Source organism: Nycticebus coucang, chromosome 24, assembly GCF_027406575.1.
Source record: "Nycticebus coucang isolate mNycCou1 chromosome 24, mNycCou1.pri, whole genome shotgun sequence".
Lineage (NCBI taxonomy): Eukaryota > Metazoa > Chordata > Mammalia > Primates > Lorisidae > Nycticebus > Nycticebus coucang.
In genome coordinates this window covers 23,857,491-23,883,779 of record NC_069803.1, presented here as the reverse complement: position 1 = coordinate 23,883,779, position 26,289 = coordinate 23,857,491, and the positions used below count along the sequence as shown (strand labels likewise).

Here is a 26,289-nt window from a genome sequence, read left to right as displayed (position 1 = left end):
CCAGCTGCCCTCATTCTTCTCCCCTTCTGCCACTGAAGCCTGGGCAGGTGGTGGTTTGCTGGAGCCTACTTCTTGATGCTGGGTAACTGCAAATGCTCCCTGAATTGACCCAGAATGGGCAAGATTGGAGTTAACAGTTTCACTGTCCTCTCAGTGGGTGGCTCTTAATGCTCCCTGGCACTGGAGAAGGAGGAAGGAAGAGGGACACCAGGTGACCTGGAGATGGTAAGAACCAAGACAATCTAGTCAGTAGCAGAACACCCAGTGCTGCATCACCCAAAGACAGTCTCTCTGTAGGAACTGGACAAGTGTGATAGGGACACCCCTTCTTAGATTTGCACAGGGTGCTACTGACCCCGAGCCAAGGCAGTTCTTTCCCTAACAAGGTCTCCTGTTTGCGCTGCTTACACGACGGATAGAAAGCATTTTCACATCCAAAAGTCATGTGTGATTCTCAAAGCAAACCAGAAAGACTAGGCTGAGGGCTGGGATGTGAACTCCAGGTCCTTCCCAAGATGTCTTTTCTTCTACTATTTGCTAGAGCACAACTCTCTGGAGGGAGAGAATTCAAAGCTTTAGGTTCTTATCTGGGTGGATGGCCCTATCTCCTAACCTCAGCACTTAGAAGGTGGGAACAGCTGAGTGTGTTTTTCCTCCACTGGAGTACAGAGGAGAGAACCTACCGCAGTCCTCCGAAAGGAGACATTCTAAGTTGATGTCTCTCAGTGGTGTCTGGAGGTGGCTGTACATGCCTAGCAACCAGACATTCACCTGCACCTCTGTGGAAAGGTTTTCTGGCAAGTTGTGGTATGTTTTATGAGCATTAAACCATTTGATTCATTAATGTTATTTCTACATAAGTATCCCGAGGAAATCATCCAAAATACTGATAAGGATGCTGGCAAAAAGATTAAAGGTACAAAACCAAACCCTTATTTACAGTGATGAAAACATTCACATTCTCTAAAAGTATAAATAACCAGTTATGGTCCATTAAAATTATGTTTATTTACAAAAACTTAAAGTACTGGATGTGCGTATGGTATAAATTTAAACACATACAAACTGGCATACACCCGATGAGCTCCTATATGCAAAAACAGAAGTGTACTAAAATGTTGTGTCTGGATCAATGATTTTTTTTTTAACTTTTCTCAATTTTTTCCAGGGTGCATGATGACATTTATAATCAGAAAAATAAAATTTAAATAAAGTATGGGTTATCACAAGGTTTTGAGATCTCTGAGAGCAAAATAGGTCTATTTCAAAAAAAATTTTTTTAAGGAAAGAGAGAAAAGGTTTATTGTTTTGACCAGAAGAGAGAGAAGGTTTATTGTTTTGACCAGAAGCCACCCCGTGAGGATGCTCTTCCATTAAAGGACTGGACTACCTGGTGAGTTACTTACCCTCTCTGATCTAGACTCCTCACTGATAAAAGTTGCAGGAGACATATAGCCTTGGTGTAAAGATTAATCTGTAGTATATATCAGATATATATCAGTGGCTGAATGATCAAGTTATCTGAAAATTTTGCATTACTTTTTGCAGGAAATTTTGTTTGTTTTGAGACAGAGTCTCACTCTGTGGTCCTGGGTAGAGTGCCCCTGGTGTCATCTAGCTCACGACAACCTTCAGCCTCCTGGACTCAAGCAATTCTCATGTCTCAGCCTCCCAAATGCCTGGGACTACAGGGGCCTGCCACAACTGCCGCTAGTTTCTGTATTTTTAGTAAAGATGGGTCTCACTCTTGCTCAGGCTGGTCTCACCTCCCGCCTCAGCCTCCAGCCTCCCAGAATGTTAGGATTTCAGGCCACTCCGCCCACCTGCAGGAAAATTTTCACCCACTAACCTGGGGAGATGAATTTGGTTAACTAGATTTCAGGAAATAACGTCCCAAGAGCTGTTGTAACATTGAATTTGAACAAGAATGTTTAAGAAACATTTGATCTGGACTCCCAAAAAGAACCTCATTTTAATTTTTTGTTGTTGTTGTTAAAAAGCCCCTTGGATTGTGTGCTGATGACACGAAGTCATGTTTTCATCATCCATGCAGCCTGTGTAAGAACAGCAATGGACATTTGTTGCTGGTTTCATACACAGTATCTCACTTAATTCTCCCCCTCATCCTATGATGAGCAGGGAGTGCTTAGGGAAAAATCAATGCTTTGCCCCCAAACCCACGCTTAAGTTCCAGATCAAGGGCTGGATCTGTTGCCGCCCCCCCGCCCGCCATGTTCCTGACCATTGCACCTCACTGCCTCCGTTCACTGGACGTCTCTAGTGACCAAGGCGTCCTCCTGGACACCTAATGCTGGTCAAAACCGCGTTTGTTCACGAACGAACACTTGGAGCAATCAGCTTTGAAGAAGGTGAAAGGCAGGAAGCGAAGGAGCTGGGGACGAGGTGAGCCGCTCTCCGGGCACCTTCGCGCGGGCGAATCACTCGCCTTCCCCGCCCCCAACCACGCACCGAGCCCTCCAAGAGACCAAGAGCTCCCCAAATGTAGCCCCACACCCCTACTTCGCTCCCAGAGCAGAAGTGGCGCTTCTGGGAAGCGGTGAACGAATCTGGAGTTCGCAGACTTGGACTGGGCGCAAAACGAGACGTTTCCACCTCAATACAGCCCCTGGAGAGTCAAGACGCGCCGGTGCTCCGCGGTCCGGCCTCTGCGCCCCTGAGACTGTCCCGCCGGTGCCCAGCGGTCCCTCCCTCGGCTTTGCCGGCCGCCTGAGAGGAGGGTTGAGCTGACGCCGGGCGGATGGACCAGCTCGGGTGGTACCGAGAGGCCTGCGCCCCCAGCCCCGCGCATCCCGGGCAGGGGGGTGGTTCCCTGCGCACCCGGGTTTGACGTCGGAAGTTCCCGCTGGTACCGTATTGACGCAGGTCGGAGCCGCGCGCAGCACCGTCAATGCCAACCGAGCCGTCCAGGAGGGCGCCTGGGGGGTGGGGAGGGTGAGAAGGCGCGGGAAGGAAGCGCGCGGGGAGGAAGGTGCAGGATCAGCACGTGGTTTCTGCGCGAACCAATGGGGTGCGCCGGTCTCGTGGTCCAGCCCGGGTCCCGCGACCCCGCAGGGTGGCCCCGAGGAAGGCGGGGTCCCGGACTCTAGGTGTCTGTCCTAAGCTTGGTTCTGTCCGCGAGGCCTGCAGCCACAAGACCGGACGTTCAGGGAGCCGCTCTCCGCGGGGCCCGCGAGCTGTTGGGGGCCCCCCTCCGCCGCGGGGATGCTGCTGACCCCGGTTGCCGCCACACCCTTCTCCGTCCACGACATCCTGCGGCTGGAGCGCGAGCAGGGCGGCCCCGCGGCTTCGCCACACCGGGAACTGCGGGGGAACCTGGAAAACTGCCCGTATCTGCGAACGGACTCAGAGACCCAAGGGTCGGAGACTCACAACGCCCTTGGTGGTGGCGGCGGCGGCGACAGAAGGGAAGACGGATCGGAGCCGCCTGGGGGTGCGTGTGAGGCGGTTACGCAGATGGACTCAGAAACGGTGGAGAGGCCAGGTGAGTAAGCGCCCAGGTCGCGCCTCCTGCGGGGGAGAGTGGCGGGAGGTGGTTACAGGTGCGTGGGGGGAAAAGCATTTCCCAGTCTCCAGGGTCTGAGATCTTCTCCCCGTTTTGCCTCATTTAAGGAGGCAAAAGCCTCTCGCCCCCACTTCCACTCCCTCCCGACACCAAGGGAGGTTTCCGGGGCCCCTAACGTAAATGATGCCCTGGAATTTGCGGGTTCCCTCTGCCCTCCCCCCCCGCGGCTCCTGTCATCCCACGCACACATCGCTGAGCTCACTGCGCGGTCCCCAGAACCTCCAGCTTCCCATCTCCACTGTGAAACAGGACTTCAGCTGCGCTCCATCACACCCTTCCCTGCCTCTCCTAGTCTCTCCCTACTCCGAATCGTCTCCAAAAAATCGGTAGCCATCAACGCAGGGAAGCTGTCCTCCGTGCTGACGTCCGTGTCGGCCGGCCGCCCGGTCAGCTCCTTGTCCCTCCCCAGCTCTGCACACGTTCCTCGTCTGAAAAACCGGAGCTGGGGACTGAGAGCGTTTGAGTCCCCCGAAGTGGAAAGCCCTGGGGAGAGTGCTAGACGCTTAGGGATTAGGCTGGCCTGAGGGGCGGTTCCCCTCTCCGAAGTTCTGGCCCCTGCCTCCAGCCCTCAGGAAGAGAAGGGGCTGCTCTGACAACTTGGGAGTCTTGGGCAAGAGAGGCTGGATATTCTGAGGAACGAAAAAGCACCTTCCTCTTGCCAACCCTCTGCACCCAGGTGGGCATTTGCAGCGCCTGGCAGGGCAGCTTCCTCTGCTGGGTGCCATGGCGTCTCCATTCCAGGGGCAAACGAATCCAATAACATAGAGGCTGGATTGGAGTTATTCGCTAACATGCAGGCTGGTTATTCACTAACTCCGGAAGCTTGGAGAGCATCAGCTTGCTGTGTTCACGAAGGAGATGGTGGGTCTTCTGTAGGAGACTCTAAACACTAAAACCTCAGCCTGCTCAGCCAACGACAACCATTTTGGCTTTACTGACAAAAGATCACGCTCCTAAGACCACCACAGTTTGTTGCCTTGCAGCCAAAGGCAAACCAAGCCTTCTCCCTCCAGTGAAAACCAACCCCCGGAGAAGCTGCCTCTCTTCTGCTGCTGCTAGAAGCCAAGGAGGGGTGCCTGGGTCCAGATACTGAGCCCAGGGCCCCAGTGGCACTCGGGGGTGAAAAGGGACCTTTCTGGTGGGCTTCACAGCCTCATGGCCCCCAGCCAACTTACCTTGCCTTCAAGGAGGCTGGGCTGAAGATCCCCCAATGGGGCCTGGAGGTCCAGGATGCTGGACCGTTCCAGGATGCCTTGACCACTCTTCAGCCCCAGTGGTCAGTGACTTTCAAATGTGGTCCTGCTCTCCACACACCATCACTGAAGGTGGGCTGTTCTTTGCAAGGTGCTAAGAAAACAAGACCGAGTCGGTATTTTTCCTCTTTTCCAGGGGAGATGCCCTTAGTTTCGCAAAGTACAGGCATCTTGGAAGGAACTGTTGCTTTCTTCCAGTCATAAATACAAACAGCTCCATTCCCCGGGAGATTATTCCAGCATCTCTAGGGAAAAAGTGGGGTTCCAATCCATAAGCGCTTTAATTAGGAGTGTCCTGCTCCACCCCACTGAGTACCTGCACCCCCTCCATGCTCCTGGTTTTCTCCTGGGTTGAGTTTTCCTTGAAATTCTGCATTTCCTTTCTACCAAACCTTACGGATAAAACAGACCAGAGAGAGGTGAGAAGATGGAAGAAAAGGCTGCATCTTGTTGGGATTCAGGCCTGGTTTCTGCCGTCAGGAGTCACTTGGGGGAAAGAGGACTAAACAAAAAGAAAATTACTGTCCTTTAAAAGCAAATCCATTTTTTTTTTAGACAGTTTCATTTTGTTGCCCTCTGTAGAGGGCTGTACTGTCATAGCTCACAGCAACCTCCAACTCTTGGGCTTAAGTGATTCTCTTGCTTCAGCCTCCCAGGTGGCTGGGACTATAGGTGCCTGCCACAACGCCTGGCTATCTTTTGTTGCGGTTGTCTTTGTTGTTTAGCTGGCCCAGGCCGGGTTCAAACCTGCCAGCCTCGATGTATGTGGCTGGCACTGTAACCACCGTGCTGTGGAAAGGAGTAGGGCACCGGCCCCATATACCGGAGGTGGCAGGTTCAAACCCGGCCCCAGCCAAAAAAAAAAAACTGCAAAAATATAAATAAATAAAAGCCAGCGTGGACCTCAACTTCATTTATCTCTCCATTTCCAAGCCAAGAGTCAGGAAATGTGAACCTGGCTGCTGGGCTTTGAGCGGAGTTCCATACCAGGCCACAGGGCTACAGGGGCAAACGTGAGGGAGAGCGCCTCATTGAGTTCCCACTTTCTTGAAACTCGGCTTTCTCTCTTTCCTCCTCTTCTTCCTCTTTCTTTTCTTCCCTTTACGTCCAAGAATGGCTCAACGCCCCAATCTGATAGGACTCCATGCACACACTGATCCTCACAGCAAACGCTTCCCCAACCTGAACCACCTTGCACACACATTCTAAAAAAAAAATGGAGCTGTCTTAGACTCTTGATCAAGAGTTTATCTTCTGGACACCTAGGAGTGGTTGTCATGCCTGTAATCCTAGCATTTTGGAAGGTGAATAGAGTTCAGAGACCAGTCTGAGCAAGAGCAAGACTTCTCCTCTCTACTAAAAATAGAAAAACTAGCCTGTTTGGCGAGGGACGTCTGTAGTCCTAGCTATTGGGAAGGCCGGGGCAAAGGATGGCTTGAGCCGCAGAGTTTAATGTCGCTGTGATGCCAGGGCACTCTACCCAGGGCGACACAGTGAGAGTCTGTCTCCAAAAACAAACAAAAAAAAATCTATTTTTTTTGAAAATGGCATGTACAGAGGGGGCTGTAGAGTGTCACAACTTATGTTCCAGCGGGCACAATAGCCACAAGATTGGAGGAAAGGGGCCCAAGACCAGGTTCAGCGGTCCCAGGAGGGAGGGGAAAGCTTTGTGGCGTGAAGATCCCGAGGCGAGTGTGGGCCTCTTGAAAACATGTAAGCATCGCTCCGATGAGCCTTAAGCTGAGCGCTGATGATGTTCCTTCCTGTTCCTTTAGAGCCTGGCCTGAGCGTAGCCTCGCACCTACGCGGGGGGACCAGGGTGCTGGAGCGCGGCGTTGGCGACGGCGGGCGTGGTGGCGGCCCGGAGCAGCCCAGGGCGCGGCAGCGGCGGAAGCCGCGGGTGCTCTTTTCGCAGGCGCAGGTGCTGGCCCTGGAGCGGCGCTTCAAGCAGCAGCGGTACCTGTCGGCGCCCGAGCGCGAGCACCTGGCCAGCGCACTGCAGCTCACGTCCACGCAGGTCAAGATCTGGTTCCAGAACCGGCGTTATAAGTGCAAAAGGCAGCGCCAGGACAAGTCGCTGGAACTGGCCGGCCACCCTCTGGCGCCACGCCGGGTGGCGGTGCCCGTGCTGGTGCGGGATGGCAAACCCTGCGTGAGCCCGGGCGCGCCCGCCTTCCCCGGCCCCTACGGCGCCCCGGTGTTGCCCTATTCTTGCTGCGGCAGCGGCTACCCCGGCGGCCCCTACGGCGCGAGCTACGGCGATGGCTGCGCGGGCGCGCCCTCGGGCCCCAGGGCACCCACACTACTGGCCAGCGCGGGCCTCGTCCCCGGTGGCCCAAACGCCACCCCACAGGACCATCTGGCTGCCACGCTGCAGGGTGTTAGGGCCTGGTGAGGCGCCTCCACCCGGCTATGCCCACCAGGGCCAGCTGCTGCGTCACCGCCCTTTGGCCTGAGAGTCGCTGCGACCCACCGATCCTTCCTCCCCGGAGCAACCTCTGCGACTGCAAGTGAGGAGCCATCCGGCCAACGGGCCTGGGGACGTTCTTCCCCCCAGGGGATGGAACAGGGGACTTCTGCCAGCCACCCAGGGAGAGAAGAAAGCCTAGGGCTCTCGGGTCCCATATACTGGAGGTGCCAAACCCGGCCCGGGCCAAAAACTGCAAAAAAGAAAAGAAAACCCAGGGCGGCTGGCAGTTTGAGACGTTGGAGCAGCAAAGAGAAGACAGTTGGCTTTGGGGGCCTGAACTGCAGAGACCTATCAAGCTCTTTAATTTGTGTGCAACTGGCTGGGGCACTGGGGTGTGAATGGGAAGTGGTGGTCCGCAGGGCCTCTGTCCTCCAACTAATGGCACCAGGACCGGGGACCGGAACGGAGAGCTGGGGAGAGAGGGGAGGATCCCCGAGGTTCATGAAGAGGGACCTCGTATGAGGTTTAACTATCACTCCAAGGGCCAGGCTCCTGGGGACTCCATTATCCAAAAGATTGCTCTGCGGAAGGTACTTCTACATTCCTGTTCCCTGCGTCCTGTCGCTGCATTTTATCTCGTATGTACAGCACAGAATCTCGAATAAATTCGCTAATCAAGTTTGTATGTGTGTGCTCGAGGGTGTGTGTTGTGGGTACGCTGTTCCGCTGTTCCGTTACCTCCAAACAACTTCCGATTAAAATAAAAATGAAAGCAGAAGTTCTAAGGACTGATCCAACGCTGCAGGTAGGTTACCTAATTTCTTCTTTTACACGCTCCTCCCCCTTTTTGTACGTTTTCTTTTAGACTATGGTCAGCTTCTAAATTCCACACCAGGAAAGGAGGCCCCTAGTGGCCATAAGTCCTAAAAAGATGACCCAATACGTGTGAGGTCATGTAAATTGCAGCGTGTAAACAAACTCATTTTATTGATAAAGACATGGGATCTAATAGAAAGTTTGTCTTTGGCAGGACAAATTTTGTAAGAAAATCCATTTGGGGGCTCTTGGATTATGTTTTTTAGACAACGAAAACTCTGATTCTTCATCCCCCAGCCCCAGACCACTGACATAGCAAAGGTTAAATTCTCTTGTCTAATAAATTCTCATGTTTAAATAAAATGTACAGCTCCTGAATTTTCTCATTTCTGAACATGTCGTGAACTATATCTGAGTACTGATAGCTTATGTCCCTTAAAATTTATATGCCTACACTTTAAAGAAAGTTATTGTTCATTTTTTTCTTACTATTTCCTTCCATTTCCTTTCCTTTTGGCTTTCCTTGCTTTTCCCTTTTATTATTCAGTTTCAGAGCTAGTAAGTGTATTTAGAAACTTCACAGAAGCTTTCAAATTATGGTTGTGCCCCTATGATTAAAATGTGAGTTTGTGTAGTTGAGATTTGGAAATCTCAGTAAGTACTCCTTGGCCAACAATACAGAGAAACAAATAGAGATCAAGGTTAAAATCTCCATCACAACAGACGTGTCAAACAGTGTAACCATTCTTTCGCTTTGGAAATTATTTCTTACAAGATGGGAAGTTAGACACTGGTCTTAGAATCATGGCGGTGAGTTTCAGTTCAGTTTTGCCACTGTGTGATGATCTGTCTGGCCCTCAGCTGCTAAACGAGTTGTATTAAATTTTTCTCATATCAGATTCTAAAATGCTGTATGTTAATTTTTAAAAAGATGAGAGGGTGTGGGTAAGATCTGTACCCTAGAAATGTAGAATGTCCATCCATTGTAGAATGGGTGGACAAAGTACTTGGCACAGAATGGATTAATAAATGTTCTTTCCCTCAGCCTCTCACTTCCCTCTAACATAGAGAAGTAAAGAAGAAGTTACCAGACCTGTGATGTTCTGAATAGCCCTTGCCTCCTCCTGAGTTAGGGAGAGTGAATGACTCCCAGGTCCCCTCCACACCTTTGTGACCATAGGGAAAAGCAAAGAAAGATCAGTGATAGTCGTGGGCAAGGCTCCAAGTGAATGGAGAAGAAAGGGCTCAGTTCAATCACCAGTAGTAACTCAGTCATCACTGAACATTCCTGGCAGGGAATTCCTGCTGCCCTGAAGGAATGCATTATCTAATGGGATAGCAAAGACCAACAGGAGGAAGGTATCTAAAAATATAAGGTGGTATATGCTGCGTGTCACATGGGACAGACGTGAAGCTACCTCTAGAAAGACAGTAAACCCTGTAAAAGCTGGGGTGCTCAGAGCAGGCTGCATAGTGTAGAGGAGTAGTTAAGCCTGGTGATTAGCGTGGGAGAGACATTTTACTGCAAGAGGCTCCAGGAAAGCTCTTGGACTTTGCAATAGAGAAAAGTAAATGGGCACATGCCAAAGCCGGAATTGTGTTTAATAATAGTTGGAGATTCATTTCAAGTGCTGCTGGGAATTGGGACACTGCCTTCAGTTGACTGAAAAGGTGTGGGAGCTGGGAGGGAATGTTGCTCCCATGTACATCCAAGATCCCTTAGATGTTCCATTTGTCCGCCACATTTTTTGTTAGGTTCCTCCACATGGCTGTGGTATTTATCACATTGGGCCGGCCTTCAATATGTGTATATGTATATATACACACTATACTATGTGTATGCATAGAACAAATATAGATACTATATATATAAAGGTAAATATTTGTATATATATACAAAAACCTTGTCTGTGTGCCATCCATGTGAGTTTTTCTTCGGAGCACAGCAACAGGACATTTGAGATTCACGTGACACCAAAGACTTATTTTCTAAAGGAAAAGAGAGTGGAGGAAAAATCTCTTTCCCCATCGCCCCCCTCTCTGCCTGCAGGATTACTTCAGAATGCATCCATCTCCCAGCTCATCAAGCCCACCCCCAGCTGCCTGTCTTCCTTCTCTGTAATCTCCCCTTTGCACTGAAAGCTGCCGCTTTCTGTGTGTATCTTACCGACAACTGCTTATCCTTAGCAGGGCTTTTACCAAGGAGCTCCTCTGTAAGCAATCAGCCTCTTATCTGCCTCGTTCAGTCCCGTCACTCCAGTCACCTCTTAATGTTCACAAGTTCCCCAAATGGGAAGTAATTAACCTCTAAACAAAACAAAAAAAGCTCTCAGAGAGATAGCAGAGGTTCCTTTCCTGACTGTCCCAGGGCTAAGGGTCTCACCTAGGCCAGGTGGATAAGTCAATAAAATTGCAGACTTCCTGGCTCCCTGTCCTTCCTCTCCCAGACCAAGCCCTGCTCCCAGCCAGCTCCATCCCCACACCATCTGTTAATCAGATGGAACACGAGTCTAACCCTAGATCACAGCCTTGCTAGAAATTTCTGGTATTTATTTTTTGTAATTTTATTTATCATTATTATGATAATCACCATTATGATTGGGGTGCATATCTAAATCCTTTTAAATTCCATTTGAAAAGTATGTAAAATCATCAATGTTTATGATTAGGGTTAGGATTACAGGAATTCTTTAAATTGTACATATATGTTTTTTATTATTATATAAGCTTGACAACTGGCCCTTTTTCTTTTTCACAGAACAAGGAAACTCCTAGGCTTAAAGGCTGTTCCCCACCTTTGCTTTCTCCTAGGAAGAGGCCTTGCCAGAGACTTCAAGGTGGTGGAAGAGCCCTGAGTTAGGAAATGTCTTGTTTTAGTCCCAATTCAACTAAGAACACACTCTGTGACCTTGAGTAAGGCTCCTAACCTCTCTGTGTTTGAGTCTCTGCCTCTATAAAATGGAGAAGATGGATCTCTGAGGCTATCATTCTCACTTAGGGTGGCTCCCTGTTAATATCAGAGGCCTTTAATTTTTAAAATTATAAAATTGATCATACATCCAGAAGATTACATAAAACATATATGTACAATTTAAAGAATTCCTGGAAAATGAACGAAGACAGGACTCCCCCACAAGATAAGAAAGATGGGGTGCCAACCTACCAGCAGCCATTCTTCCCGTACCCATTCCCAAAATTCAAACCCATGTCTCCATCATCTTCACTCAAAGGAGACACCAGCTATTCTGACTTCCGTGATAATAAGGTTCAAGTTTCTTTTTATGCATTTACCTATATGGATACATCTCTTAACAATGCGATTTAATTCTGCCTGACTTTGAAAGTTCTGTAAGTAGAATCATACGATCTACATTCTTCTCTGACTTCCTTCTTTTATTCAATTTGAGGTTTGGGAGATGGGACCATGATGTTGCTTGTAGCTTTCGTTTGCTCATTTTCACTGTTATATCATGTCCCACCGAGTGCATGTACCTCAGGGATGCACGCACTGAACATGTAGGGAGTGTCCAGCTGGGGACTGTAACAAAGCCTGTGCTCCATAGCTGGAATGTGTCCTGGGCTCTCTTGCACTTGTGACTTGGTGGGGGAAGGATTCATCCCTGCTAGATTTCTAGCTATATAACAAATGGCAGCCTTGCACTGGTATAGCCTTGGAATGATTATATGATTTCATTCTGTACTCAACACCCATCTCGGGCAGAGTATGTTACTGCTCCCATCCACATAGGAAGACGAGAGGGTCAGAAACATGACAGCAACACTGTAAGTTAGTGACAGAATGGGGACTAGATCCCAGACCCTCAGTCCACTGGCTGTGAGTTCCTTCCACTGAACACTCAGCAAGGAGTCAAACGCTCACACAAATCCAGTGACTATCGAGTGACACTGTTTCCTTTATGTCCTATGTAAAAATGCATAAGAGAGGTAGAAGCCTGCTAGAAAGTATCAAATACGAAGCAAGACCCTAGATCAGGTGGGGGAAGGAAGAGAGAGACGGAAGAGCATCTTCCGGCTCTTTCCAATGCCTGTGGGCAAACAGAATATCTGGAGACCCTGATTTTAGTGTTCTCTTTGCCTGTTTTTATCTGTTTTTTTCCTTTGCACTTCGAAACCCTAGGGACACTGATTCATGCTTTCAAATGGCGAACTCTTTGTGAGTAGGGACATCCAGCCCCTGAGCTATTCCCCCAACTCAGTTCTACCCACCCCACCGCCCCGCAGCAGACAGAGGGAGAGCTTCGTGGGAAGTCGCTCTGCCTTCCTTGCTGGCTGCCCAATTAAACTCTAGCAACCTCTCTCCCCCCTTCAACCCAAAAGAAAGATGTAGTCTTAGTGACATAGTCCAGATTCCACTGTAAGAAAAGCAAAGATATGCCCAGCAGCCATGAGCCCTGACCACAAGTCTCAGAGCGCTTTCTAACTCAGTCCCTACAGGGCTGTCCTCAAAAGCTGGTCTCAGTCAAATCTGCCTCCAGCCTATCTGTGCCTCAATGACTCCCACCTGCTCCTGTCGCCAGTCCTGTTCAATTGCCTGTAACCCGAGGGTCCAGGATTGGAATCCTAAGTAAGGAATTCAGTGGTCCAAAAAGGAACCGTTCCCTTCATGGCTTCTGTCTCCAGTCATCCCTGAGCGCCCCACACACACACACTGCTGCCTCTGGACCATCCCCGTGGGAAGCCTGTTTTGATGCCCAGATTGGATCAGACCCCCTTGGCTGTGCTCCTGGAGCACCTCAGATGCCCCAATTACAATGCAGTGACTCTCCTTGTCTGCCATCCTTTTAAACAATCAGCCCCATGTCTGTCCTGTGTATTTTCAATGTACCTTGCACCTGTCACAGAGTAGGAGCCCAAACTACTTGTTGGTCTATTAAATGATCAAACAAGTGAATGGCTGTCATTTGGCTTCCTTGCATGACCCACACTGTTTTTGTTAAAGACCCAGGCTCTGAGCTGGCTCCTCTGGAAGAAATCACTATGTGGATAGGGGTCCAGCTTCTGGCTGGGTTTGTCTAAGCCCTGATCACAGGGACCCTATGAATTTCTGTCAGCCAGCGGTCCTGGCTATGGAGAAAAATTCAACTATGAAGAAAAAGGACGTTCCTCTTTCGATTCCTCCTGCCATTCTCCTGTGCATAGATTTAATTCTAATTGGCAAATACCAAGGATTATAAGGCTGAGCATTATAAAGGGATATAAGTATCATTACAAATATTTATGAAGGACCTACTAGTAAGTGTAAATCTCTTTTCTAGGTGCTAGAAAGGGAAGAGAAACACATGGACACATAAAACAGAGTTCCTGTTCTCAAGAAGATTAAAGACTAACAGGTGAGGGCGGCGCCCGTGGCTCAAAGGAGTAGGGCACAGGCCCCATATACCAGAGGTGGTGGGTTCAAACCCAGCCCTGGCCAAAATAATAATAATAAATAAATAAAAACTAGCAGGTGAGACAGAGCCTCTACAGTCGATTATGCTACAGGAAATACTAGAAAAGGCATATTACAAGCGTGTAACATGAAAGCACAGATAAGGGAACAATTTAAACTGACCAGGGTCAACTCTTCATTCAGTTAATTGAGTACCTACATTATGACTCCTACCCAGAAGGTGCTTATCATGGGAGACAAGGCAGGCACATGTAGCTATCTTCCAATATCTATTTCCCCCTTTCGCTGTAGTAATTGAATCCTAAAGTTTTAGTGAAGTACATGGTCTTCCAGCTAAAGATTACATTTACTTGCTAATCAAAACCACCTGGAGATATCACCTAACCCCAGTGCGAATAGCCCACATCTCATCCATGGTTATGACTTTCACCTTGTCTCCAGCTGCCCTCATCTGAAGACTTTATTCCTATTTCTAAGCAAATAACTCCCAAATCCCACACTCACAGCCCCAGATTGAATTACTGCTACTTTCTGGACATATTTAAAAGACAACTCAATCGAAAACAGAGCTCATTTCTCCCCAGACCTGCTTGAGACCTTCCAGACCTGCAGTACTTTCTACATCTCCTCTTTTGTGAGTGTTTCTCCATCCTGTCTGTAACCCAGGCAGAAACCCCAGCGGCCTCCTTCCCTCTCTGTTCTCTGCCCTGTTTTAGGTCCCCACTGCTACTCTCTGTCAGGTCACCATCTCTCACTTGGCCATGTGCAGTAGTCTCCTAACCGGTATTCCCACCTCCACTCTTTTCTCTCCAACCCATTTCTCATGCTTCTATACGATTTTAAAATATGTAAATCGGGCGCCATCTGGGGCTCAAAGGAGTAGGGCGCCAGCCCCGTATACCGGAGGTGGTGGGTTCAAACCCAGCTCCAGCCAAAAAAAAAAACTGCAAAAAGAAAATATGTAAATTGATATATATATATATAATATGTATATACAGTCCAGGCATGGTAGCTTGCACCTGTAATCCTAGTATTTTGGGAGGCCAAGGTGGGAGGATCACTTGAGGCCAGGAGTTCAAGACCAGCCTGGGAAACAGTAAAATCCTGCCTATAAATAATAATAATAAATATAAATATATATATATAATCTGTGTCTGTAGGTGTGTATGTATATACGAAGAAATTTTCAAAGCATAGTCCATATTCTTTTACCAAACACACAAGAGCCTCCACAATCTTATTCTGACCTACATTCCATCTCTTTTCCTGCCAGATTCCTGAATGCTTTCTCTGGCATATCCTCTGGCTCTCAGAAACACAGTAGCATGTCTTCCCTTTCAGTTTCTGAGGCCCAGCTCCACTGCCTCATCCTTAAGGATGGATGTCTCATGCTCACAGTTGTGACCTGGGTAGCCAGGGTTTACCAAACTCTAACAGTCCATGGTTTGCTCCCTGCTGGAGCACAGCTTTCAATCTTGGATAGTAGTTACCCTGTTTCCCCAAAAATAAGACAGTGTCTTATTTTAAGGTGTGCTCCCAAAGATGCGCTAGGTCTTATTTTCAGGGGACGTCTTATCTCTCCTGTAAGGAGGTCTTATTTTCGGACGATGTCTTATTTTCGGAGAAACAGGGTAGTAGTTTCCTTAATTTCTTCTCAATAAGCCACTTGATTAAAGAAATTATTTGGGGCCCATTTTCTGTATTTTTTTAAAATTTTTATTGAAGTAGAACATACCTAGAGAAAAGTACATACATAATGCACAGGCCCCAGATGAAATTACACAGAACGAACTTCGCAGGCCATCAGCACTCATTTCATGAATCACAACATTAACATCCTCCCCCAGAAACTCTCTGATACCTCCTTTGCCATCACCAACCACTAAAACAAACTACTGTCTTGACTTCTAACACCATAGATTACTTTTGCCTGTTCTTAAAACAGGCGAAAGTAAACAGAACTAGAATCGTGTTGTGTAATCATATAAATGGAATCATATGGTGTCTGCGCTTTTTGTCTGGCTCCCTCCACTCTACTTTGCTGTGAGTAGCTGCAGTTCATTCATTCTTATTGCTCCCCACTATAGTTTTCCACTGTATGAATAGACCACAAGGGATTTACCTATTTTACTAAGGGATGGGCATTGGGGCTATTTCTAGTTTGGGGCTATTATCATTATTGCTACCAGGAACATTCCTCTGTGTGTCTTTGGTGAATCTGTAAGCACAACTTCTGGTCAATATGTACTAGCTGTGGAAATTCTGGGTCATGAGAGATGCAAATGGCCAGGTTTAGGAGACCCAACTATTTATCCAAATCAGTCGTGTTAATCAGATTCCCACTAGGGGCATTTGACAGCTCTGGTGGTTCTACCTTCTCAACACCCCTTGTCAGTTGTCCTCTTAGCACTCCCTTCATCCACTTTCTTGCTCTTAACAGGGCAATACAGACAGTCAATGAGTGTCCCATGAATATAAGGGTACAGTTGGGCTGAACCAATGGAGAATCATTGGGGAATTAGACTGAAGAGGTCCCTAGTCAGTGGGTAGAGCAAAGCAATGCTTATTAAGCCCATACTTCGTGCTGAGTCCTTGAGATACATTATACCATTTTATTGTCGTGACCACTATCTAAATGCTGTGGTCCAGTGGAGCCCAGTAAGTTCCCAGATCAGGAAACTGAGGCTCAGAGAGATTAAGAAGCTTATGCAGAATCACCACCACTAAGGGTAGAGGTGGAAGCCGAGCCTCCAAAGTCCATCTGCTTTTCATCGTATTCTGTGGCCTTTTCATAATCGTCACAGGCTGCTGGTCTTTACTGTTACTTAACTGCCTAAACATGCAGCTTTGTTCACTGATTCAGCACCCAGTGTCTGCTTTTTGACTCACTGTGGTACCTTTCTGATCCTGCTATTTTTTTTTTCTTTTTCTATTCTTTTATTTTTTTGCAGTTTTTGGCCGGGGCTGGGTTTGAACCCACCACCTCCGGCATATGGAGCCAGAGGCACCACCTTTTTTTTTTTTTTTGAGACAGAGCCTCACGCTGTCGCCTTGGGTAGAGTGCTGTGCCATCACCGCTCACAGCAACCTCCAACTCCTGGGCTTAAGCAATTCTCTTGCCTCAGCCTCCCAAGTAACTGGGACCACAGGCACCCGCCACAATGCCCGGCTATTTTTTGGTTGCAGCCATCATTATTGTTTGGTGGGCCTGGGCTGGATTTGAACCCACCGGCTCAGGTGTATGTGGCTGGCACCTTAGCCGTTTGAGCCACTGGCGCCAAGCCTGATCCTGCTATTTTCATCCCAGCCTCAGAGGGAGTAAATCAGAGGGTAACAAGCCTGGCCCAAAGAGCACCTTCAGATGTTTGAGATGGACAAGATCTTAGAGACGCCCCTGGACTCTGATCTCCATCCAGGGATGTCTACATTCAAAACCAGTCCTATAAACTCATGACACAGAAGTATCTCAACATGTATAATATTCATGTAAAATGAATCTGTGTTTAGAAATCCGTGTTCAGTAGTTGCCAAGAACATCTGTGTTGGAGATAGCAGTCCCTGTGGAACAACCAGCAGTCACTGCTTGCAGAACTTAAATGTCCCACAAGGGGATGCCATTGCCTCCAGTTTCCCCGCTATGGGAAAGAGGGAATTCTCCCAAATTCCTTGAGCTTCCACTAAAGCCTTTGCATTTGACTTTGCGCAATGCTCCAGGTTTCTTTTGCGGGTCAAGCCTTTTGTCTTCCTGTCTGGATATTGACAGTTGGAAATGAACGGAAGACATTGAAGATAAAGGCTCCACAGACACCAGCTGTTGTTGGCAATGAGTGATGCTGGTGGCTGTGATCACTAGAGTGCTGTACGAGGCACAGATGTCCTGCACAAATACTGTCTCATTGAATTGCCATATAAGAAAATATTGTCACACAGCTGAAGAAACTAGGACAAGCAAGGGACTTACCCTAGGTCACCCAGTTTATAAATGAGAGTCAGGATATGAACCTACTAACTCTGTTGATACATCCTCTGTCCAGGGTTGAACTTCTGTATCTAAAACATAACTGTGTTCGGTAAGGCCCCACATAATGAATACAACATAGGGGATGGCACACCTCCTTGGTGAAGGACTCAACTTCAACCTGGATTTTACCTAACAAACACAAACAATGTAACCTAATCATATGTACCCTTATATTCATCTGAAATTTTAAAAATGAAATGAATCTGTGTTTAGAAACTAACCCTGAAGGGCTGATGAAGCAAATAATCACTAATAGATTAACTAATCTATTAGCTAATAGAGACTCTGATTTCCTGTTCACCTCTGTCCAGTCTCTCAAACACCTGGAAGGGACGGTGATCTAATCAACCCCTTAATGCTGAACTGTTCCTAACTGTTCCCGAGTTAGGGACCTCATTGAATTCACTAGATTCTAACTTAGCTCAACCTGTGACCAGCATGGTGATGGAGGACAAGTTACTTCATCTCTTCTGGTTTCAACTTCATCTTGGAGAAAATGGAATTAGTTAAACCAGCTGTTATCTGTGAGACTTCTGGGATGTAAGTAACAGGAACCCAACTCATACCAGCATGAGCAAAAATTCCAAGGCAATTTCCTGGCCCACACAGCTGAATAGCAGAGAGGCTTAAGGTGGAGGGGACTGAAACCAGAGAAGGCAGTGCCATTGTGGGGCCTCTGTGCTCCCCTGCCCTGTGGACTGACATCCTCCTGACTATAAATAGCCTTATCCGTTGGGAAGGGTGGACCAGGCTGGGATGCAGTGGTTGGATTGCTCCCAGAATTGTAAGCTGTGGCAGCTGGGAGGTGACACAGAGGGGAAGTAAGAGGAGAAGGACTTGGCTCCACACAAAAAGCTCAAAATCGTCAGAGGCTGATGCACATGAAATCCAGTCCCTATAACTACCAGCCCACCTCTCCCCACACACACACACACTTACACCCCAGCTCGCTGTCCTGAGGGCAGCAGGAGACACCTGGTGGTCTCACGTCAGCCTGCAGCCTGCAGGGGTCCTCTGACAACTGCTTTAGCCTTTGCCATGGGCTGACCAGCCCTCTCTCTGTGACACAGTGGGAGCAGGGCAGCATATGGACCAGGCCTTGCCTCGGCCCTGCAGCATCCCACAGAGGGCTCCACTCCAGGGCCCCCTGGTTCTCTCTCTTCCCATAAGCAGCTCCCTCAACTCTGAGACTCAAAGGTCAAGGAGCAGAGTCCCAGCCTTTGTGACAGCTGCGTCTAGAGGTAATGAATCCACAGTTCCCCCAAAGATGCTACCAAAGCTGAAATCACTTTCTGCACACAAATCGCTTCTTGCTCTTCAGGCACCCTGGGCTCCGAGGCCGGGTGATGGAGCTGTTGACAAGGCTTATTGAGGGCGAGCTGATGGGAGGGAGGCCGCGCTTGCTCCCCTCTCCTCTATCCCTACAGGGAATGGACGTGACTTTACTGTAGGGGTGCGGGGGAGGCGGAGGGCCTCTTCACCTTTGTGCCCTCAGGCTGGTCAGGGCACTGAGCCAAGGACTTGGCATATTTCCTCCATCCTCAGCACCTTTGTATGTGGCAGCTGCCCTCGGGACTCCCATTTATCAGGAGAGGTAGCTTAGACCAGGGCAGGTTAAGGGATTTACCCCAAAACATGCACTTTGCAAACGGCAGGACTGGGATTTAAACTTGGCCTCCCTTCTCAGGCCCACCTTCCACCCTCAGGTAACCATAGTACCCACCGGTCCCTCTGCAATAGCCTCTGCAGAGGCCTCCTCAGACCAGTCTCACAGCCCTTGGCCTCCTGATGTTTATACAATCCGTCTTCACTTCTGCTGTGCTGTTTTTCCCAAACACAAATTTGATAGTGTCACTTCTCTCTGCTCCACAGCCCTCCATAGCCCCTGAGTGGCCTATTGTGTAAGAATCCTTCTGTATGGCAGGAGAGCCTCTCCCCCTTCCTCCTTCCTCCTCCTCCCCTCCTCCCCTCCACCCACTCCAACCCTCTCAATGTGTTAAGGGTCCTTTAAAAGCTCACCTCCTCCAGGAAGCCTTCCATCCTGAAGCTGCCAGTCTCTCAGAGGGCCTTCTGACTAATGGTTTTCTTTTCATTTTCTTTTCTTTCTTTCTTTTTTTTTGAGACAGAGTCTCACTTTATCACCCTTGGTAGAATACTATGGTATCACAGCTCACAGCAACCTCAAACTCTTGGGCTTAAGCAAGTCTCTTGCCTCAGCTTCCCAAGCAGCTGGGACTACAGGTGCCCACCACAAGGCCCGGTTATTTTTTTAGAGATGAGGTCTTGCTCTGGCTCAGGCTGGTCTTGAACTCAGGAGCTCAGGCAATCCACCCACCTCTGCCTCCCAGAGTGCTGGGATTACAGGCGTGAGCCACCGCACCCAGCCCTGCCTAGTGGTTTTCAAACTAGGTACTGCAGTCACCAGGGTCCTCAGGCCCAACACTGGGTGTGTGTGGAGGGGAGTGGTCATTAGCTCCTTGCCTCTGCTCAGAGGAGCAGCTTCAACTTTATCTGTCATGTGTTTGGAATCCATGTAAAATTTCACCTAAAAAAATTCCTGCTGCTTACAAAATAATGTATAAGTATGTGTTACCAAAATAGTACAATGACAATAGCAAAATGAATAGTATCTGGCCCACCCTTCTCTCTTTACAGACAGTGGGCTCCCACAACACCTGCTGTCCACTGTTAATTTGACATTTCACATATTCTACCCCCCTGTAAGTTTAGTTGTCTCTTCCTATGTATATATATTTGTCCCTCCAATTTGGATATAAAACTCTCTGGGGCAAGAAGTCTTATACTTGGTTATCTCCAGAGACTAACAAGACTTCAAGTACGTGTATGTATTGTGATTATGTAACTATCTGCTTCAGATACTTCTATAAAGACATAAAACTAAAAAAAAAGCAGATAAAGCTAAACCTCTGCCTCTCAATGCCTTCCTCCTCCAAGAGCTAACAACAACTCCGGAATGAGTGTGGATTATTTATCTGTGTTTTTAAACCCCATGGAAATACATTCTTTTGATATTGTAGACCAAGCGATCTCACAGACAGATGTGGGGTGAAGATGGCTTCTTCATACCCATGGTGTTCCCCAGTTGGACTATAAGCTCCTTGAGGGCAGGCAGCATGGTTTGTAACCCCCCGACACTCTTCTTTCTGATTTAAGTCGCAGGCTGATTCCAGGGACAATTCTTACTCATCCCTTAAGAATGTGGCATTTAGCAAATTAATACATTCCTTTGGAAAGATGTTTGGAGAACACTTAGGGATCTAAAAATAGACCTGCCATTTGATCCTATAATTCCTCTACTAGGTATATATTCAGAAGACCAAAAATCACATTATAACAAAGACATCTGTACCAGAATGTTTATTGCAGCCCAATTCATAATTGCTAAGTCTTGGAAGAAGCCCAAGTGCCCATCGACCCACGAATGGATTAATAATCTGTGGTATACGTACACCATGGACTATTATGCAGCCTTAAAGAAAGATGGAGACTTTACCTTTTTCATGTTTACATGGATGGAGCTGGAACATACTCTTTTAGTAAAGTATCTCAAAAACGGAAGAAAAAATATCCAATGTACTCATCAGCCCTACTATGAAACCAATTTATAGCTTTCATATGAAGGCTATAACCCAATTATAGCCCAAGAAGAGGGGGAAAGGGGAGAGGGAGGGAAGGGAAGGGAGGAGGATGGATGGAGGGAGGGTAATTGGTGGGACCACACCTATGGTGCATCTTACAAGGGTACATGTGAAATTTATTAAGTGTAGAATATAAATGTCTTACCACAATAACTAAGAAAATGCCATGAAGGCTATGTTAACCAGTTTGATGAAAATATTTCAAATTGTATATAAAACCAGCACATTGTACCCCATGATTGCATTAATGTACACAGCTATGTTTAATAATAATAATAATAAAAGAATGTGGCATTTTCTCCCTCTCAGGGGTCCGTGCCCAGGAGGGATGCCAATAAAGGCAGCATCCCTGGTGGTTAAAGGTGCAAGACCGGGGGCCAAATGGCGCATACCTTGGCTTTGTCACTGACTAGCTGAGTGGCTACAAGAAAGTCATCTTCTCCCCGCTTTGGTTTCCTTTTCTGTAAAATGGAAGTACGAATGTATTATAGTAACTACACATGGGGTTGCTGTGGGGATTGACAGAATCAACATTGATATTAATATACAATTAATGGATATAGTAACTGATCCCATCAATTAGTACCAGTACAGTCTTTGAATAGCACATTCTAAGCGTCAGGTAAGAATGAGCTACTATTGTTTTAGTGCCAAGCTTGGGTTTTCTGTATCACTGAATTTCATTCCTTTAGAAAGACCTGTTTCACATAGACTGAATGCAATGCTGGGTCAGGTCACCCTAAAACATGGACATGAACTGGGCCTCCCTTGCCAATGCTGAGCCTTCTCTGGAGGGGTAGGTAAGTCTGTCCACCAAGATCAGGTGTCTCACCTGGCCTCCTCCTTTCTCCTGCTCACTTTTTTTGCTCCTGCTCAGATCTCAGATGGCATCAAAGAGCTTCTATCCCACGTGAGGGGAGGTAACCATCAGGAATATGTTGCCCCCCCAACCCACCCCCCGCACACTTGGGCCTGGTTTCTCAGGGACTTTAAGCCAAATTCAATGGTCAGAATCCAGGTCCCCACCCCCAGTCTTGTCCCCAAGACCACCTGCTTGGGCCAGACCCCTCCTTGCCACCTGCCAACCCCTGCTCTCCCCCATCCTCTCCAGCGGGCCTCGGTTCTGTCCAGAGGCCTGGGAGAAAGAGTTGCCATGCTTGATCTGGCCTGTCAGTTTCTCTATGTACAAATCAGCTGACGGCTGGCTTTGGTGGGAGGATATATTTAAACATTTTATAGTAAAAGGAGGTAAAAATAAAACTGACCTACACATCAAGAAACATGGGCTAAAGTTCTGGCTTGGTTGCTAACATGGAATTTTAAATGAGCCACTTAGATTCTCTGAACCTTAGTTTTTCCCATTTCTAAAATGATGTCGGAGGCCTGGTATCATCCGAGTTTGTGAATTTTTAAGAGGGAATGCCCCGATGGCTCCTGTTTCTGGACATTGCCCTCTTTCTAGTGTACTTGGTTTGCACATCTTCCAGTCTGTTCTGTCTTCCTTTCTTTTCTCCCCCTGAGCCCTTTCAGAAGGGAAGGGATCCTGGAGAAATGTAAGGCTGGTCCCTGCAAAGCATTGCAGGCTGCAGGGCACTGCTGCCGGGTGGTCCCGAAGGGCTGCCCTCCCTCCTCCAGCATGAGCTGGGAAAACACCAGCAGGACTCAGCCTGCCTCCCTCCCTGGCAGCCACAGGGGCAGGACCCGCCTCAGGACAAATATAAATGCCTATCCAAGCTGCCCCCCAAGTGGTTCACAGCTGTGCTGTGCCAAATAACTTTCAGGGAAGTGTCCATCAGAGAAGCCTGAATCAGAAGTCCCTGGAAGACAACAGATTTGGGGGGAGTCAGCCTCTCTGGGTCCCCAGGCCCTAGCTAGTGTTATGGGTCAGGAGAAGCCTCTGGAGAGCCAAGCAGAGCCCTCAGCCCACCCTGTGCCTAGAAATTGGCTCTGCCTCCTGCCCAGGTGACTATCCACCCTGGAGATCATTTCGGGGCTCCACAAGCCTACCATGATCCACTCAGCTTTACAGCAGGCTTTGAGAGCTGGAGGGGGCTGCTGAGGGAAGATCTCAAATGGTTTCCGGTAGGCAGTGCAGGGTGGGAAGGTCAGAGCCTCCTTCCCTAGACAAACAGCCCCCAATGTGTCTCCTGGGCAAGGGCCTCTGTTAAGCTGTTGAGCAGACAGGCTCTGAAGGAGAGTGGCCACCCAGTTAGAGGGCAGGGAGACTTCTGCAGATGCAGGCCTGCAGCCTGGGGCGCTCGAGAAATCAGCAACGAGGAGTGGGTGAAGGGGAGGTGAGCAGAGCACCACTAGCAAAATACTCTTGGGTTCCTGTTGCCCCATAAATCTCCCCGATGGTTTTCTTTGGGTGATGAGCACTAGTGAGGGGCTGGAGGAGGCTGAGTTATCATCTGCCGCTGAAATTTCCCAAACCCTGAGCTCACTGGGCTCATGGAAAGGCCTGCAGGGGAAGCCAGCATGCACTGCCAGACTGGGGGAGTGAGGCCTTTTTAAAGGATCTTGGGATGGAGGGGGAGAGGCCTGTTGGCAGGAATAGGATATAAAGCCGGAAGGGGCTTCAGGGTGAGATGAAGAACACAGGAACATCTGAGGCCTGGGTCCCTCAGAGAAGAAATGGAGCTCAGCTCCTGAGCCTGGAGTGGCCTCACCTCCTCCTCCGTGTCCTCCTCCCTCCTCACTGAGCTGCTCCCCCCTCAAAGGGGATGGGCAGATCTGGCCAGCCCTGCCCGCATCACCAAGAGTTTGTTAGAAACCCAGATCTTAGGGCCCACGCAGACCTACTGAAACAGAATCTGCATTTTAACAAGATCCTCAATCTCTGAGAAGCGCACCTCAAGCAGGTGGGAGCCTGGCCCTGCCTCGACACCTCTCCCTGGCCGCTGTCCCTGTGCTCCTCCCCTCTTAGCTGCATCTCACACACCCCACAGCTCTGTCCTCTGTCAGCCACCAGCTCAATACTCCAGGTCTGACTAATCCATGCCACTATGGGAATGGCAGAGGGTCGCATAATGTGTCACCAAACTCATGTAGCATGTTCATATGAATGCATGACAATTATCTTAACCCAAACGCCACATGGAAAAACAGAGTGAGGCAGGTGGGAGGTGCTGCGGGGAACCCCTGCAGGGAGGCAGTGGTCTGTGATCCAGGCTCACCCCGTGGGGGGGGAGGTTACATCTGCCCTCTCACCCCTCTCTCTGATGGCTCCCTCAGGAGAAAAAGAGAGAAGCCAGGAAATAGGGTCCACTGAGCAAGAATTCTGGAAAAGCCATGGGCAATGACACTTAGGAACCATGTTCCATCTGTCCTGGCCCTTTTCATGCTATGAAATTGGAGCATATTTTCTTATTTTCTAGTGTCAGCCAAGACAACAGCACCCGGACTCTCAAAGAGCCTGGCTTGTTCTCAAAGCCATTTCTTTCTTTCTTTTTTTTCTTCTTCTTCTTTTCTTTTTTTAGAGTACTGTGGCATCACAGCTCACAGCAACCTCCAACTCTTGGGCTTAGGTGCTTGTCTTGCCTCAGCCTCCCAGTAGCTGGGTCTACAGGCACCCACTGCAACACCTGGCTATTTTTTGTTGCAGTTTGGCCGGGGCCGGGTTCAAACCTGCCACCCTCGGTGTATGGGGCTGGCACCCTACCCACTGAGCCACAGGTGCCGCCTATTTTTTTTTTTTTTTGAGGCTTACTTTGTCACAGTAGAGTTCCATGGAGTCATAGCTCATAGCAACCTCAAACTCTTGGGCTCAAGTGATCCTCTAGCCTCAGCCTCCCGAGTAGCTGGTTTCGCCCTTGCTCAGGCTGTTCTCAATCTCCTGAGATCAGGCAGTCCACCTGCCTCAGCTTCTCAGACTGCTAGGATTATAGGCATGAGCCACCTTGCCAAGCTCAAAGTCATTTCTGACTATCCCAGTTGATAGGTGTTTATTGGACCTTGCTGTGTGCCCCGTGCATAGTATGTAGGGATGGGCACGGAGTTTGAAGCCAGAACAGCCCATGTTATCCGTGTGCACTTGGGCACGTTACCTTCATCTCTGAACTTGAGTGTCCTCATCTGCATAAAATAATTCCCCATGGGCCACAGTGCTGATTAGATGTCTACAGAGAGCCACAGACTCACCACAGAGGGGTTAGAGTGAGTGTTCAGTATTTTCCCCATTTTCTCTCCCCTTTCCTGGTGTGGTGCAAGAAAAGGCAAAGCCAGGCCAGGAGCTTATACAGGGATCAATTCTGGCTCTGGTCATACGTCCTATATTGGGGGGACAGCCCCAGAGGGAGGTGAGGTAGGTAGGAGGATGGAGGGTGATGCAGTTGGAAAAGTCCACTGGGCCTGGCGTTTAGGGTTCTTCACTTCCCATGACAGTTCTGTAGTCTCTGCAAACCTAAGGCTCCTTCCTAGAAAAGCAAGAAATTTTACTAGAGGTCTCTTCTAGCTCTTACAGTTTTTAAATATGTAATTTTTAAATATGTATGTAATTTACGCAATGCGTAAATGCTTCTGTAGAACATGAAGTTCAGAAAGAAAAAAAGGATATAAAATTACATTTACCCTACCACTGAATATGGCTGAAGACTAGATGAAAATATACAAAGAAAACAGTAGCAAACAGTGTGATGAAGGGCTGGATCATGGGTTCAAACATATATTTCAACTGTAAGGAAAAATAAAAGACCCAAAGTTCTTGTCTGTTACAATCAAGGCAGAGCTGGTAGGCCCTCTCTCATCATTTCTGTTCCTTTTATAATGCCCTCATATTCGTTTGCTATTCAACCTGTGGGTCGCGACCCCTTTGTAACAATGAAAATACATCCTGCATATCAGATATTTACATTACAATTCATAACAGTAGCAAAATTACAGTTATGAAGTAGCAAAGAAAATAATTTTATGGTTGGGGTCACCACAACATGAGAAATTCTATTAAAGGGTCGCAGCATTAGGAGGCATTAGGAAGGTTGAGAACCACTGCTCTAGAGACAGGATTTCTGTCATCTAGGCTGGAGTGCAGTGGCATCATCACAGCTCACTGCGGCCTCAAACTCCTGGGCTCGAGCAATCCTCTCGACTCAGCCTCCTGAGTAGCTGGGACTGCAAGAGTGTGCCACCACACCCAGCT

At 48.4% G+C, this 26,289-nt stretch overlaps 1 protein-coding gene across 1 annotated transcript; it reads left to right on the top strand.

The window, feature by feature from the left end:
- Positions 1 to 3,222: 3,222 nt before the first annotated feature.
- NKX2-6 (NK2 homeobox 6) lies at positions 3,223 to 7,231 on the top strand. Its single transcript, XM_053578181.1, has 2 exons — positions 3,223 to 3,502; positions 6,612 to 7,231. The coding sequence occupies exons 1-2, from the start codon at positions 3,223 to 3,225 to the stop codon at positions 7,229 to 7,231; spliced, it is 900 nt and encodes a 299-aa protein (XP_053434156.1).
- Positions 7,232 to 26,289: the final 19,058 nt, after the last annotated feature.